The sequence below is a fragment of the Micromys minutus genome (genome assembly GCF_963924665.1).
Source record: "Micromys minutus genome assembly, chromosome: 1".
NCBI classification, from domain to species: Eukaryota; Metazoa; Chordata; class Mammalia; order Rodentia; family Muridae; genus Micromys; species Micromys minutus.
In genome coordinates this window covers 76,279,811-76,296,620 of record NC_137969.1, presented here as the reverse complement: position 1 = coordinate 76,296,620, position 16,810 = coordinate 76,279,811, and the positions used below count along the sequence as shown (strand labels likewise).

Here is a 16,810-nt window from a genome sequence, read left to right as displayed (position 1 = left end):
CCTTAAGAGTCACAAAAACTTCTGCCTGGGCATTTTTCTACCTTGGTTACCAGCTCTGCCACCTGCTGATGCAGTTCGTATGGTGAGCAAAACCTGTTCCTCCCTAATTTCTGAACATGTTAACACAGAGGAAGAGGTCACAAATCAGTGGCAAGAGTTTCTTGACTATCTCTGAGATCCAAGGCTTCAGGCATTCTGCTTTGTAAACAGTGGAAACTCAATATAGGCATATGGAAACTCCCATTTATATCTTTTCTACTTATAAACATGATGAACACTGAGATACATGGCTCGGCAGTTAAAATTGTCTGCTGTTCTTACAGAAGGCCTGAGTTTGGTTTCTAAAACTCAAACGGTAGTAAGTCCAGTTCCAGAAGATCCAGTGCCCACTTCTGGACTCTGTGAGCACCAGGCACATGGATAGCAGCAGTGCACGTATGCAGGTGAAACATTTATACACATAAAAACACATAAATCTTCAAAGTACAGTAAATACTTAATGCAGCATAATGTGAAACTGGACCAACAAAATGGCTGTGGGTGAAGGTACTTGCCACTTGCAAGCTTAATGACTTGAGTTCTATGCCCCACACTGCTGTAAAGGTGGCAAGAGATACAGATTCTAAAAAGCTGCAGTCCTGGTTGCTTGGTGCAGCATACATGCCTAAGTAGACATCATGACTGAGTTTTTATCTTGACTGTAGCTCAAGACAAGTTGCTCATTCCACATTGTCTTTATCTGCAAGCATTAGCATTGCTGCTCTTCCTGCCTCATCTCCCCTGCCTTTTGTCATGAAACTTCGGTGGATTAATCTACACCCAACAGACACTTGTAGACAAGCACACTTGGTATTTCTTATTTTCAGGACATCAAGATAACAAACCTGAATGGTATGCTATGACCTTTTCAGCTGTGTACAATTTTCTTTTGTTTACTGACCTTGATCTGTATTGACAAGACAATTGGAGAAACACATCAGCAAGTAAAAAGACTCTTAATTTTTTATCTTTACTCACAATTCAGTGGTTTATCTGAACAATGGGTGACTATGATTAATAGCATGTGAATGCCACAATCCTATTTTTTTCAAAGTAAATACAACTCAAGACAATCTCTCTATATTTCTAACCTCCCTAAACCTTGAAAACAATTGCCTATACCTCAGTTATATTAACTTCAACTCCTATGTCCTTCATAAATTCCAATCTTAAGCAAAATGAAAACCACCGTGAATTAAGCAGCAACCTTTTTTTGACTCTTTGTAAAAATACCATATGCATGTTAGAAAGCATATGTGTGTCAGAAATAGGTGAACTTATGACCTAACCAGGCCTATGTAAGTAGCTTCAGATCAAACACAAAACTTAAGCCAGAGTATTTGGGTCAACAATGACTTTGACATTCATGGCCTCATGTGACAATGCCAATTTATCACAGAAAACCTGGGGCCTTTGTAGTTCTTCTGGTCAGTTTCTTGTCACTATAACAAAGAATCTGAGAAAATCAACATAGAGGGTTTTGTTTGGCTCATAGTTTCAGAGACTAATAGGCCTATGGCTACTGAGCTTCATTTCTTGGGCAACAAAAAAACAAGAATGACAAAATAAAAGACCAGGACCAAATAACACCCTTCAAATGCAATTACTTACTCCCTTCATATATCTCCTACCTCCCAATGTTTCTACCAATGGTCAATTTGGTTATTTACTGATGGACTAATCTATTGATGGGATCAGAGCTCTTGGGATTCAGCTCCCTCTGAATGGTTTCATCTCTGAACACAGCTGCATTAGGGACCAGGATTTTATCACTCACTTTAGCAACCCCAAAACAAGCTTTGGGGGCCATTTCAGTTTCAAAACAACATATTCATTTTTGGTCATACAAATATAAGCATACAATATACAAATAAGCACAGCATCCCTGACAAATGTGAAAGGATGGCTGGTCTGAATTGTAGCCATGGGAAACATCTGCTGCTAACCATTAACTTTTGAATAATTCTGATTCCTTGAGATACGACACAACCTCTTCCAAACACACATGACATAAAATGTGAGCATTATAATATGCTAATAACTTAGGGAAATATCAGTCAAAGAAGAACAGTAAGAAGAATCACAAAAATAATTCAGGTAATTGTGGCATTATACTAATAATCAACTTTCTTATTCTAGAAGTTAAGTAACAACACCAGGGGTTTTATCTATTCCAGATGTCAAGTTAACAACAGCAATGTATAAACAAGCACTTTCTCCTCTCTGACCATTTAGTGATTGTGCTGGATAATTTTATGTTAACTTGACACAAGCTAAAGTCATATGAAATGAGGGAATCTCAATTTAAAAAAATGCCTCCATAAGATCTATTTGTAAACAAGCCTGTAAAGCATTATCTTAAGTAGTGATTGATGGAGAAGGGCCCAGCCCATTGTGGGTGGTGTCAATTCTGGACTGTTGGATATGGGTTCAGTATGAAAACAGGCTGAGCAAGCTATAAGGAGCAAGCCAGTAAGCAGCACCCATCCAAGGCCTCTGTATCAGCTCCTGCCTCTAGGATCCTGCCCTGTTGCCCTGTTTGTATCCTGTCTTAACTTCCTTCAGTGATATACTACAACATGGAAATATAAGTCAAATAAAACCTTTCCTTCCCAATTTACTTTTTGTCATAGTTTATCACTGTAGTAACAGCAACCCTATATATATATATATATATATATATATATATATATATATATATATTTGATATAAATATATATATTTGAGGTATATATATATATATACCTCAAAGCCCAGCACTATAGGTTTTGTATGAAGTTGCCCTCCAGTGTGAAGTGAATCTTCCCAAACTAGACAGCAGCATCTCTGTTAGTTGTAGCTTGATGTCAAGGAGATACATTATTGGACAGTGGAGAGTGAGGCAGGAAAATCTAGGAAAGAGGAAAAGGTGGAGAGAGGAGGAGATTTGGGAGGAGGCAACATGGAAGCAGATGTGGATGTTTTTCTCTGCACATCTCTATATGAATAAGGTTGTTATAAATGTTTTATAAGGGATTGAATTGTATAAGATCATTTGACTTATCTAGGTGGGCAAATTATACCATTTAGATCAGAGTATTTTGGTGTTCTTTGATGTGACAACGTAATTGAGTTCAAAGGGTGTAGTGGCAGAATGCACAAAGCCTGACACAGAGTTGGGAGGAGTGTGTGCAAGGCTTAGCAACAACACACCAAGGAGAAGTTGGTAAAAGCAACATGCCAGGGAGGGTGGAGTGGACAGAGGTGCCTGGGTCAAAAGAAGCCAATGTCTGTGAGTACTTAGCGGCATCATGGAGCTGATAACAAATATTCCACAGATACTCCCTATGGGAGCCAGCACTAGTGTGGGATAAAAGGTTATCATTTTTAATATTTACCATAACAGTTAGTAAAGGTGGGAAACAGGTTTTAAGCCCCAGGTTTCTTCTGGTTGATGTATGTCTGAGGTCTATACACCACCATAAAATGCCCTGCTTATTTAAGACATAATTGTCCTGAGGTATACAGAACATTAGCCTCAAAAAGGTTTATTAGGATATCCATAATTCCTCCCAACTTGGGTGGATCTTACTGCTGAAGAGAAAGGCACATGATTCTTTGACAAAGCCAACCACATAAATTGATTCTAAATATCTACCTTACTTCAGATATAAGACTAACTTATTCAGTTGTCACTGACATCAAAAAGGACTTGAAGTTTCCCCCTAAACACTTCAACTCTTTGGAACTAGAGAGCTGGCTCAGTGGTTAAGAGCATTTATAAGCTCTTGTAAAGGAGTTGAGTTTTTCTTGTAGAACTTATGTACACATAATTCGTGCAGGTAAACAAATATACACTCTTTTGAAAGTAATATATAAGATGACTAAGAGATAAAGTTAACTTAAGGCTTGGCAATATTTTCCTAAGCAACTCTTGGTTTTAGCAATATTCCTCCATTTTTTTTATTACTACCTAGTTGTTATCTTAATTCTGTTGGTCATATGCCCCTCAGTGAATAGTCATTGATTATTTGCTTTGTGTCATGAATAGATAAAGCAAGCCTTGCCTTTATGAACTTATAGCCTGAGAGGCAAATTGATAAAATGAACAACAAATATATCTTGGCCTTCTTTTACCTCCACAATTTCTACCTCCTTTCTCTCATTTGCATAGATGCAAATCTTACTTACCTTCCATGACTCAGATGTAAAGTCCTTTTCTCCAAAGTTATGCTGACCAATCCAGCCATCCGACAGTTATCTGAACCTTGGCTGAGCCCCAGATATCACTGACCACCAAGGTCAAGAAAAGGTGTAAGTATAGATCACCACAAACAACTCACAGTTCAAGACAGACATCAGCAATTGATCACAAAGTTCTGTCTACCAATCCAGAAAGCAACCACAAGATCTCAAGCAACACAGAAAGCCAGACATTTGCTACCAACCAAGAGGAACAGTCTTTAAAGAATGTACAGTCAGCCTTAGGCCATCCCATTTACCATATGATTATCAGTGTCCTTTATCTATTTTACTCTTAGGTCTGTCTGTCCACATGCAGCTACTGTCTAAATGCCTTATTGGAGACCATACTTATAGTCCTTTGGTATCTCCAATGTAACAACAGTGTTGAGCAGAGACACCAAGAACTTCCAATGATATCTATAATTCATGGCATGATAAAATGGGTGCTATAAGATAGGCCAGGCCACATCACATAAAATGATTCTAAATACCTATTCCTGTGATCTGTGATATAGCTGGCCCAGTTCTTCTCTCCATCTCTACCCATCCCCCTCATTCACTCCTCAGAGAAAGGGCACCACTCTCACCACATTTAGTGAGACTATCACTTCCCTCTGGCCATGGGGTCTTTATTCCTTCATATTACAATGTGTAACTTCTCTAACCCATCTTGTCAAAAACCCAAACTTCCTGAGCAATGTCCCAAGCTTCTTTATTTTTAATCCCGAAGACCAACTATTTGAAATTATTTAAAGTAAAAGGCGTATTTTTGCTTCATGATCTCAATATATGGCTCACTGTCTCCATTACCTGGGATCTGAGGTGAGACAGTTCTTATGGGAATAGAGTGCAGTGGGAGAGTCAGTCATGTCATGGGGATCCAGAACGAAACAGAAACAAGGGTCAGGCCACAAGATGTATCTTTCTAGTTTTAAGCGCCTCCCAATGTCACCGTATGATGAATTCATCAAGGGGTTACTCCCTTTACTAGGTCAGAACCCAATGAATGCGATCACATCTCCAGAATCCACCAGCTGGCAACCAAGTCTTCCATAATGAGCCCGTGGAGGGCAGATCAGAGTCAAAGAGAAGGATGATTGTGCAGTCTCAATAATTATGGCGAGCAACACAGTTTGCCAGGAAATCAACACACATCCCCTGCCTTTCACCCTCAGGCCTCCCAGCCTCTGCTCTAATGTATACTAGCTCCCTCCAAAGTGGGGGGAGGGGTAGTCCTATGTTCCCTCCTTCCCATCACCAAACTCCCTCTAGTCCTACCCTGGCATCCTGGATGCCTATCCCAAGCCTTCACTTTCACCTCATTTGTCTTTTCTCTCATTACAAATTCATCTCTTGGCTCCTGTTTGCCTCCCACTGCTGTGTGACAAATCCCTTCAAAAATAGTGCTGGTGACTCACCAGTGGATTCTTTTTTCATTTGTATGTCCCTGTCTCCCAACACCCAAAGGGCATAAAGAGTTCCACAGATATTTAGTCTTTTTCTAAGCCCGTTCGTCTAAAAAAGTATTGCCTGTCATAGGGAAATAAAAATGTAGCTTGGGCTTTGTGTGAATTAAGAGCATATCAAGCTGACACACTGTAGCTGGTCTTTGCCCACCTTTTGGGTTCTCCTTTTTCCCACCTTTTATCTACCCTCCCCATTTTACCCCCTAACACTAGATAGGAGAGAAACAAGGAGAGAGGGGAGAGAAGAATTAGGAAGATCTCTGAATCGGATCCCTTTCCCTTTGTTTCTTCTTTAACCACAGCTACTAACAAACTACAACCAACCTCCCCAAATGAGCACCAGCCACCAGCTCCTGGTGCTGTACCATTCGTTCACCCACTGAAAAATTCCCAGAATTCCAAGCGTCACACTAGCACAGAAACTATCTGCAGCTGGCAAAACCACGCCTCTGCGGACAGTCCAAGGCAGCCCCACATCCCTACACCTGGGATTAAAATGAAAGCACATTCTCATAACGCTTCTGTGATTTTGAAAGAAACCAAAATTCTAAAATGCACAGTGCTTTTTTCTTCCCAGCATTCTCCTTTCTTGTCTTCCTCTTCCTGGTGAGTATAGTTTCCAGTGGCTTCCCCAGAACCCACAGCAGGAATTAGATCAAAATCTTACCACTCAGCTGCACTGTTTCTTACCCGCTCACCCAGCTGTGTCAGTCTGAAAGGAACCTCCGGTTATCAGACTCTTGGCATACCCAGTAAGTAGCCAGAGCATCACCGCCTTGTGTATATTCTACACATCTCCCCGGCCCCAACACAGAGCCACGCACTGATCTCCCTTCCTCTAAGTCAGTGGTTCTCAACGCCCAATACTAAGACACTTTAATACCGTTCTTTATCTTGTGGTGACCCCGAAACCAAAAAATATTTTTGAAAAAGTTTTTGTGAGTGGAACTGTTGCTACTGTTATGAATCAAAGTGTAGATGTCGGTGCGTTCTGATGGCCTTAGGTGACTCCTGTGAAAGCTCGTTGGGGATCATAACCCACAAGTCGAGAACCAATACTCTAAGTGACTATTCTAAACTTGGATGCATCATGTTGTCCTCTGAGCTACTTTCCCCCTCCCCAGTAGCCCTTGCCCTTGCTTGTCCTTGCTTGCCCTTGCCCTCAGGACCTTTCAAATCCGACATCAAGCTACCTTTCTTCTCTGAGCTCTCTGCCCCTCTCGCCTACAAGCAGTTTCACTCAGGTGCCGCCACGAGTCTTGATTGTGGTTCTTCTGGCAAGACCACCTATCCTGCCATTTATTCCTGGCAAGTTCCCTTTCTGGCTTAAAGACACAATTCTTATGTCATCTCTTCTGCAGAACCCTTTTTCTTTTGCTTTAACTTTCTAAGAGTGCACTTTGGTGCACCCATCGAACAACCTACTATGAGTTATTATTCAATAGATCTTACCTATGTCATTTTCTCAGTAATAAAATCTAAGTTATATCCCAAGATCCAGCTCTTATCTTAGTGGCTTCTCAACCCTCAGCATTGAATATTTATTAGATAAATTGTGTGTGTGTGTGTGTGTGTGTGTGTGCATCTTAGTTTATATTCATAAAAACTTCTTGGAAAGTGATCAAATTCAGATATTATGCCATATATTAGGTAGATAGCAAATGCACAGCCACAACTTCAACACCTAAGACAAATCAAGTAGAATCATATTTCAGGGAAATATAAGCAATGATAGAGATAAGCCCAGGAGCTGATCAGACCCTTGGGAGGAACCTGATCTGAACAGATGCCATCAGATGAGAGAAGCCCTGAGTTTGGCTGTCTGACACACCCAACTAAGAATGACTCTGGTGACTGTCACAGGCCTTTGTGACAGCTGAGTAGATCCTATTCCCACACACTCTTCAGGAGCTCAACAAGTACTCAGGAACTTAATAAATCAAAGCAGGCTTGGGTTAGGAGTCTCTACAAGTACACTAACATGGTGTGTCTTCTCATTCCTAATTGCTGTTTCATGCAGGTAATGAGTTCCAGTTTCTGTCTGCAGGTCTGATCTTAACCTAGTCAGCAAATAATGCAAATCCCAGGATAAACCCCCTAAGTGTAATTTTCTTGTATCCTGATCCTGGAAACTGGAGAGGAGTTGTTCACCTGGGCACTTGGTGTAGAACACAACTGAGCCCGCCAGGTCAAGTTCAAAGGTCACTAAGTCCAGGTTCACATGCTATTGTCTTCTTGGCTCTTGTCTTGTTCTATGTACTTTGCTTTCCACCAATCAGCCAGTAGAATTCCCCCCGTAGACTTTAGAATGAAGCACATACTCAGTGGATTTTGGAAACAGGGCCTCACTATGTGTCCACTCTCTCTCCAGCTCCCCTTTGTCCCTGTGCATTGCTGTGTAACCTCCATTTTGTTTCTCAGATATAGCAAATGCTTCAACTTCCCTAGCACATCAAGATCTTTCTCCCCACCAGTCTTTCGTGCACACTACTTATTTCCCTTGCCTGGAATATACTGGAACCAAACAACTGTCTCATCCCTCTGGTCTTGGGTTATTTTCAAGACAAGAGCTGCTCCAAACTTCTCTACATGCTAAGACCTAAATGAACTTGCTCCAGTGCACCCAAAGCTCTGCATTCCCTACAAGTTCACATGGTACCCTGCACATGCTTGTCTTATCACACTGCAAGCTTCCTGTAGTTACAGGACCAAAGACGAGATGTCTGATTTTCCCTCTGCATCTACATACTGATAAATTAATTATAAAGTAAGTAAGGGGGTAACATAAGAATAAATAAGAATACTGTGTCTACTTAAGTATGCTTTCTTATATAGTAAGGTCTTAGGGGAACTGACTTCTGAATAAAATGCAGAACAACAGTTCAAACACAGAGCCTCATTTCCAACTGTTCAATCTGAATTCTGCCTATCAATGATCAAAGGCCTTTAGGAAAGCTGATGAATCTTTTTTATGTCTGTTCTTTTGTCTTTAATTGAGCTTTATTGTGTGACTAAGTGAACCATGATTAGCTAAGTAAAAAAATATATATCCTTTACTATTTATTAAAACCAAAATATTTGGTAAGCAAAATTCTTTAAAACTGAGAAATCACATAATATTTATTTCATTTGCTCACCTCATTACCATTATTATCCTATAGAGTCTGGTATCCATTTAGAAAACATAATGTATAATTAAATCAGAAAATCAGGGATCAAGAGATGGTACAGTCGTAGAGCACTTGCTGGTCTTATAGAGGACCCAGGTTAATTGGCATCTCACTATTGCCTATACCCACACTTCCAGGGGGTCTGATGCCCTCTGGTCTCCTTAGGCATCTACATACATGAGATACACATAACCTTACAAAGGCACATATGCATAGATCCAAAATGAATTAGTAAGTTATTTTTAAAAGTAAAGAAATCGCTCTGCTCATTTTCTGGGACCTTGTTGGGTTTCCACCTCCTAAGGAGGGTGTTCTTGTCTTCTTAAACACATCTTTGAAAACCACAGTGGACAAATGAACCGGGGAAAGAATACATGGTAATCAGAGCTTTTGATGGGAGGTGACATCTTAGGGGTTTCTACTCTGGGTCTCTGTATTTACTCAGGAGTAAACTTTCTCAGCAATATGCCCTCAACAAATGTGGAAAGGTTCTTAATATTTATCGCTCAGTGTCTCCTTAGGAATTCTTCAATTCAACTATAAGGCTAAGGCCAGTTCTTGCTCTTTGGACAAATAGATATATATCATCAGCTTCTTGGATTACTAGAACCATAAAATGGAGTCAAATCGGCCATTTAATGAGAACACAGGACAGCATAAGTTTGGGGTATTGAGTGAACAAATACTCAAATAAAAATTCACAGTAAATTGTGATTTCATTGAGAGAAGTTCCATGTGACAATGCTTGGGAGTATTGAGAGCCCATCAGTAGTAATGCAGAGCTTAGACAATGGTGTCTGGAATGGGAATACCAATAGAATCCATCCTCAGGTAATGAGGTTATTGCCTAATTCACAAAGAATTGATGTTTACTTGAACAACCTACAATGAGGTAAGAGAACTTGCCTGAAGTCAAGCCTGAGAAGAACTGCTTTCTGAGCTGTTGTCCCTCGGAATGGAAAAGTGGGGACAGCTGGATGATTTCTCACTGCTTTTATAAATAATACTCTACTAGGAGACTAAAATAGATTGAGAATTATCACTGGCACAGTAACTCTCTGTAACTTGCTATTGGAGACTATACAAGCTGCACTTAAGAGTAATGGAGTCAGCTTCCATCTCTAATGAACACTGGTCCAAATGTTCCCATTATGAAGACCCAAGGTACAAGAGACAGACAAACAGGGACAGACAGAGAAAGAAAGAAACAAGGATAGAGAGATCAATGAGAGAGAAATAAAACAAATTATATATTACCTTTCTCTTTATATAATAAATCAAATATAGAACTATCATCAATAATAAATATTTATTACTTATAACATTTGAAATGACTATAAATGGCATTAAAAATAAAAACAACTTTATTCGTGCAACACTTTTCCTTAAAAGTAAGTATAGCATAATTAGTCCGTGAGCTTGGGAACTGAGACGAGGTGTTTGACGACTAAGGGGACACTGCGCTGCAGCCTTTACGCAAACAGGGGAATGGCTGTGCTGGTGGACCGCTGGGCTTGTGTGGGAGTAGTTTCGTCCCTGTTCTTTCTGGCACTGGACCTGCCATCCACGGTTTTTATTGCTGCTTTCACCCACTTGGCTTGTGGATCAGCACAGATTTTTAGTTCTCGTTTGGTGACAAAACTATAATGCAAGGGAAAGATATGGTTAGTCATATTGTCCAATGGGAAAATGTGTGCATCAGTTGGCAGAAGAAGGCACCTTTCATAACTGTCCTCCCTTCTGCTGTCTACTTGAGTAAGAGCAGGAAAGAGATGTCACTTGGGTGACAACCAGTGCTTGGTGACTGTCATTCATCACGAGTACACCAAATACTGGAGCGAAACTAAACTCTTAGGACCACCTAGTTCCGTGCAGCAGCCCTTCTTTTCTCCACCTAGAACTCAACTCTGTGGAAGAATTGGAGATCATTTGTGTGCATTTCTAAGAGCGAAACTGTCAGTGTGCATTGGAGAGAGATTTTCCTTTGGCAAACAGGATTCTGGAGGACAGTGCTTTCATGTAAGCAAATGCTGAATGTGTTCCCTTGAGGTTCAGCCACATATAAGGTGTGACACTCACACATTAAGTATCCTACATTTGTGTGGCTATTTGGGTAAGTCCTAGCCTAGGCTGGCCATCAGAACTGGACACAATGTTCATCTATTTTCTCTGCAAACTCATCAGCTGAGCAAAAGAAGAACAGAGTTCTATTCTTTTCTCTTATCCAATAATTGTTATTAGAAGACAAGATTAATAAAGACAGCATGCACTACTGGCCAGGCTAGGATTTTTGCCATGTTGACCCATTTTTCTTGAGGAGAGCAGTACTTCTCTTTACTATATTTTCAAATAGAAACTGTAGCTTTGAGCAGACACTCACATTACGGCTTTCATGGCTCCCTCCTTGATGATATAGGTCTTGATTTTTTGAACTGGCAGCGGCCTGGTTTGTAAGCTTACACAGATACTCTCTTCTAGGACTTCGGTTCCCACACCTAAAAAAAGCAAAAGAAAACATAAATAAAACTGTAACTCCAAGCCATCATTCTACAATGTGCTCAGAGTATACAACCAGTTGTGCCTTTGGGGAAATAATTTATATTGGCACCCTGAGTTGCTTGTGTATTGTAGATTGTGATAAACGTTTGGCTAAATTTTAAAGGTTAGACCAGTAGCATTGTTTTAGGAATTTCATAGCGCATACAACAAGTGCTCTTAATTAGATAAAAGATTGATGGAGTGCAGAGTGAACTGGACAAGCTAACATTCAAGGTAAGAACACAGTTCACATTTAACTGAACAAACAGATATGAAACATGGGATGGAAAGGTTTCCTAGGGATTTGTTCTCAAAGGGATGGGCCAAGGCAGCCATTCATAAGTTCTTAAGTTCATGACTACCTGACGTTGCACAAGGAAAGATATCCAAGGAGAGCCTATGAGATTTAGGAGTTGGTAAAAATCCAAATAAGCAAAGAGCTGATTCCCTCCCTGGCTGGAGCCACTGCTGCAGAAGATCTCAAGCCATCACTGATAACGATCAGCTTTGAACTGTGGTGTTGCTGCCACAGGAAGCCATTGGTCCACAGTGTGCAACTAGCAGCTGTTTGCTTGCAGTCCTTTTCTTAGGGTTCCTTCATACTCAGTGTCAGCCTGTGCGTTCTATACCCAGCCAATGGCATCCTATGCTGAACTCCTCTGGACTCAATAGAAAAGGAATTTCTGGCCTCTTTCAGTTTCCCATCACTATTTGAGATCAGTGTTTCTCTGTGTCAAGTGCACGTGGCTACCCAAGGCAGACAGAGCCCTATCTTCTATATCTAGAAACTTGCTGTTTCTCAGCTATGTTGGTCAATCTGTGAAAGCATTTGCAGAATTAAGTCAAAGCAAAGATTATTTTGTTTGTCCCATTTGGCATACACTAAAACACCACCAAAGTTTCCAAAACTCCTTTGAGTAGAAAACTTGCAAAACTAAGAGCAAGACCACACTTCCCCAGCTCCCGCAGACCACCACCATGCCTGGCCCAGCCTGAACCCCGCTGGACAGTACAACTGTCAACTCAACAAAATGTCATTCCTTTAGCAGCATGTGACCTAACTGAATATTCTTGAAGGTTTTCTATCTTCATCATTATCTGTCCTTTTACCCAATGTCAAGGATTTCCAGACTCGGTTTCCTTTTCTCCCTTTACGTCCTTGTAGAATCTATGATAAAGTTATGGTATTACAGTCTAAGCGTACGGAACAGAATACAACTAGATCTGTAAGCCAACTCCAGCCAGTAGAAAAGGGTGACACTTTAGGAAATATCAACTGGACACGGAGCTCAGCGCTTCGGCATCTTACCTGGGAATAAGTTCCAGGGTCATTGGTCTGTGTGAATTATCTGTTACTCTCTATATCGAAGGCTGCCTTACAAACTCAAGAAGTCTAACATAAACGATAATGTTCTCAAGAATATTGGAAGACTCCTCTATTCAGTTGAGAATAATATTGATTTTCTTGATATGAAGTTAAGGATTTCTGGTCATTTTTTGTTTAACTTTTTCAAGCAGAAAGCATTGATTTGCTTCTAAACATATGTCTGTGGGCGCATTCCCCACTGTGATGAAACCCTAAGAGTCTAATGGTTTATCAAATCAATTTTAAGTAAGCAAAAGCAAGGAAATTACTTGTAATCGTTGCCAGAATTAATAAAAATATCATTCTAAGAATATTTAATGTGTTTAAATAGTCATAAGTAAAAAAAAAAAAAATCAGATTATTCCACCTTAATTCCAGCTCACAGTGTTGAACTATATAGACAGAATAAAATATTCAACTTTAAATAAATAAGAATGAGTCCAAAATGTCTGAGTGGAAATTAGCACTTCTATTCTGTATATGAAGTTTGAGACTTACCTGGAGAAAGCAGTTTATTCTAATCAAAGCCCAAGTCAAACCCAATATATAGCCCACCTGTTCCTCATCCCATTAACTCGTCTTACCTTCCACCAGCCATGTGGTGAAGCTACAAACTCCCAGGAAAGTCAGGAGGAGAAGTCTCATGGCTGAGGTCTCACTGAGCAGTGGAGGAAGACTGTAGCCCAGACTCCTCAGGAGCCCCTTTTATTTCCCCCAATGGTCAGCACACTTCCTGTGTTACTAGGGGCTTTCAGAGTGGGTGTGGAATCACGGAAAGACTTTGCAGTGATGATACTTTCTTTTATTTAAACACAAGTTCCTTTGCCATGTTCATACCGACATGAGACCTTGTGGCCTTTTCTTCTCCCTGTGTGGTTAATGTGTCAGTGAAACTAAATAGGTGCATGAGGCCAAGTGTACTTGTATTTTACAGCTGTGAGGTTAAGGTCAGATCTTCCATCCTGAAGGCAGGCTCTGTCATGGCTCCGTGTGATAACAGGACAAAGGAAATGAGGTGGTGTGGTCATGGTGGTCCATCCCACCCGCCGCCTGTGACAGAAGGTGTCTCCAGCCACAGCTCAGCCCCTGGTGCCCCTGCCTGACTCCACAGGAAATCAATGAACGGTGCTGCTCCTCTGGAGTCTCCTTCCTTTTCTTCTCCTTCCTTACCCTTCCTCGGCTTACGGCCATTTCTTCAAACTACTGGGGGAGAAACAGCAGTGCATCTCTATGCATGTTTGCTGTTTGGCGGAAACACACACACACACACACACACACACACACACAGAGAGAGAGAGAGAGAGAGAGAGAGAGAGAGAGAGAGAGAGAGAGAGAGAGAGAGAGTTATGCTTGTTGAAAAACCATTCTACAATCTTATTTTAGAGAAAAAATAAACATGAAAGGATAATCATATCTTTCAATGGAGCTGAGGAGAGGGATCCACGGTTAGGAGTGCCTGCTGCCCTTTCAGAGTTCCAGCCCCAGAACTGACACATGCACTTCATAGTCACCACCCCAGCTCCAGGGACTCTGATGGCCTCCTTCTCTTCCTTCTCCTCCTCCTCCTCCTCCTCCTCCTCCTCCTCCTCCTCCTCCTCCTCCTCCTCCTCCTCCTCCTCTTTCTCCTCCTCCATAAACACCTGACTACAGGCACAAGTAGACTCACACTCATACAAGCAAATAAGTGAAATAAAAGCTCCAGTAGCTTTTCTTCTAGTGGTATCCATGATTGTACATAGTTATGATCATTACGATTGCTGGTTCAGCATCAGTTACATGGCTGCTCATGTTTCTTCTCTCTTTTCTTCTGTGCTTTGAGCAAACATGCACACATTAAGTATTCGCTTCTGCTGCTCTGACACAGATCTGTCTATAAGGTTATTTTTCAGTAATATAATATGGTCTGATTCCTTTAATAATTTGGAAAATGAAGAGTGAGTGAGATCATATTGCTGTACTTATAGCTCTTGTTATCTTTGTATATTCTTCTCAAAATATAGTTTTCAATTGCAATATCTCCAACAGAATTTGAGTATATCAGTTACACCAAACTTTTTGATACTCCACTTTAGTTTTGTTTCTCATTTTATATAATTATCAATAAAGTATGTTTATTGATACTACATATTCTATAGGTTTTCACTATTATTAGAAATATAAAGATAAATTTATATTTCCGTGAGGATCATAAATTAATCTCTAAGAAAATTTTTCATTAATGCCATTTAATCCAAGCAGACTTCATCTGAACTCTCAGGATATATTTTAAACTCTTTCCACAACTGTACCACTTAAGCCCTGAACACATTTGCTATTAACTGCTGCTTCTCCTTCACATGGATCAATGGCTGTGCTTTCCTGATTCCAAAACACAAGCAGGTATAGGGTCATCTTAGACCCCCCCCTCAAGAAAGTCTTAGGCACTGTTAATAGGAATGCTGGCTAGTATAACCCTTATGGAGAACACTATGGGCCCTCGGAAAACTTAAAACAAACAAACAAACAAAAAAAAAAAACTACTGAGCCAGATGGTGGTGCCACACACCTTTAATTTCAGCATCAGGAGGCAGAGGCAGGTAGATCTCTGAGTACAAGGCCAATGTGATCTACAGAGAGAGAGTTCTAAGACAGACAGCCAGGGCTACAGAAAGAAATTGTCTCAGAAAAAGAAAAAGGAATAAATAAATAACTAAATAAACAAACTGTTGTATAACCATTATGGAGAACAGGGAGGGGTACTCAGGAAACTTAAAAAATAAAAAATGTGATCCTGCAATCCCACCTCTCTCAAAAGAAGGGAAAACAGGATGTGTGGGAGGATCTACACTTGGACATTTCTTTTGGCATTATCAGCAATGACTGAGACATGGGATCAACCTCAGAGTCTGTCAATGCATGGCTTAACCTAGAAAATGTGATTGATGAAACTATAGTATGTTATAGCAAGTGACATATTCTCCATGACCTTCACAATATTGAATATTTTTTAAAAGCTGCTCTTATAGAAAGAGGGAGTAGATTGATAGCTAACGAGCACCAAGAGGGACGGAGTGGCACTGGTCACAGTGTACTCAGCATCAGCTTACAGTAGGAGTAATTTCAGGCACTTGTACAATGTGATGAGTTCAGACACAATATATTGCATCCTTGAATAAGAGTGAACATAAAATGTTCTAGCTTAGAAATAACTGTGTGAGGTAAAACCTAATATCTTATTTAACCAATGTAATCCATCCATAAAAAGGGGTATAGACTTCAAAACCATGCTGTATATGACAGGTGCATGTGTACTGGTGGGTTTTGTGTCAAAATGACACAAGCTGGAGTTATCACAGAGGAAGGAGCCTCAGTTGAGGAAATGCCTCCATGAGATCCAGCTATAAGGCATTTTCTCAACTAGTGATCAAGGGGGAAGGACCCAGCCCATTGTGGGTGGTGCCATCCCTGGCCTGGTAGACCTGGGTTCTATAAGAAAGCAAGCTGAGAAAGCCAGGGGAAGCAAGCCAGTAAGCAACATCCCTCCATGGCCTCTGCATCAGCTCCTGCTTCCTGGCCTGCTTAGGTTCCAGTCCTGACTTTCTTTGGTGATGAAAAGTGATATGGAAGTGTAAGCTGAATCAACCCTTTCCTGCCCTACTTGCTTCTTGGTCATGATGTTTGTGCAGGAATAGAAACCCCAAGACAGCATGTAACTGTGTCTTTCATTTTAAAACACAAATAAAATGTATATAAAAATGAAAACAGAGTGCAAAGACTGTTCTATGGCCTTACATGTTTTTAATAAAAATAGAAAATATCATCAATGGCTGACCTTTTCCTTACCATATTAAGATGGAATTTCTGAAGTTTGCAATGTGATCTTTGACTTTGTGTTGGCCAAATCATGCAGCAGACTCTCTGCAACTGAGAAACAAGTAAGACAAGTGTCACCTAGTGCCAAGGGAGCATCGAATCTAAGGAGCATCTTGTCAGTAACAGTCATGAACATGGAAATCAAGGTGAGCATG

At 40.5% G+C, this 16,810-nt stretch overlaps 1 protein-coding gene across 1 annotated transcript; it reads right to left on the bottom strand.

Annotated features, from left to right (window-relative positions):
* Positions 1-10,371: 10,371 nt before the first annotated feature.
* On the bottom strand, positions 10,372-13,448 carry LOC308431253 (lymphotactin-like; the record flags this gene model as incomplete). The annotated part of the gene is made up of 3 exons (XM_080930605.1): positions 10,372-10,540; positions 11,280-11,394; positions 13,388-13,448. The coding sequence occupies 3 exons, from the start codon at positions 13,446-13,448 to the stop codon at positions 10,372-10,374; spliced, it is 345 nt and encodes a 114-aa protein (XP_080786731.1).
* Between the last annotated feature and the right edge of the window lie 3,362 nt (positions 13,449-16,810).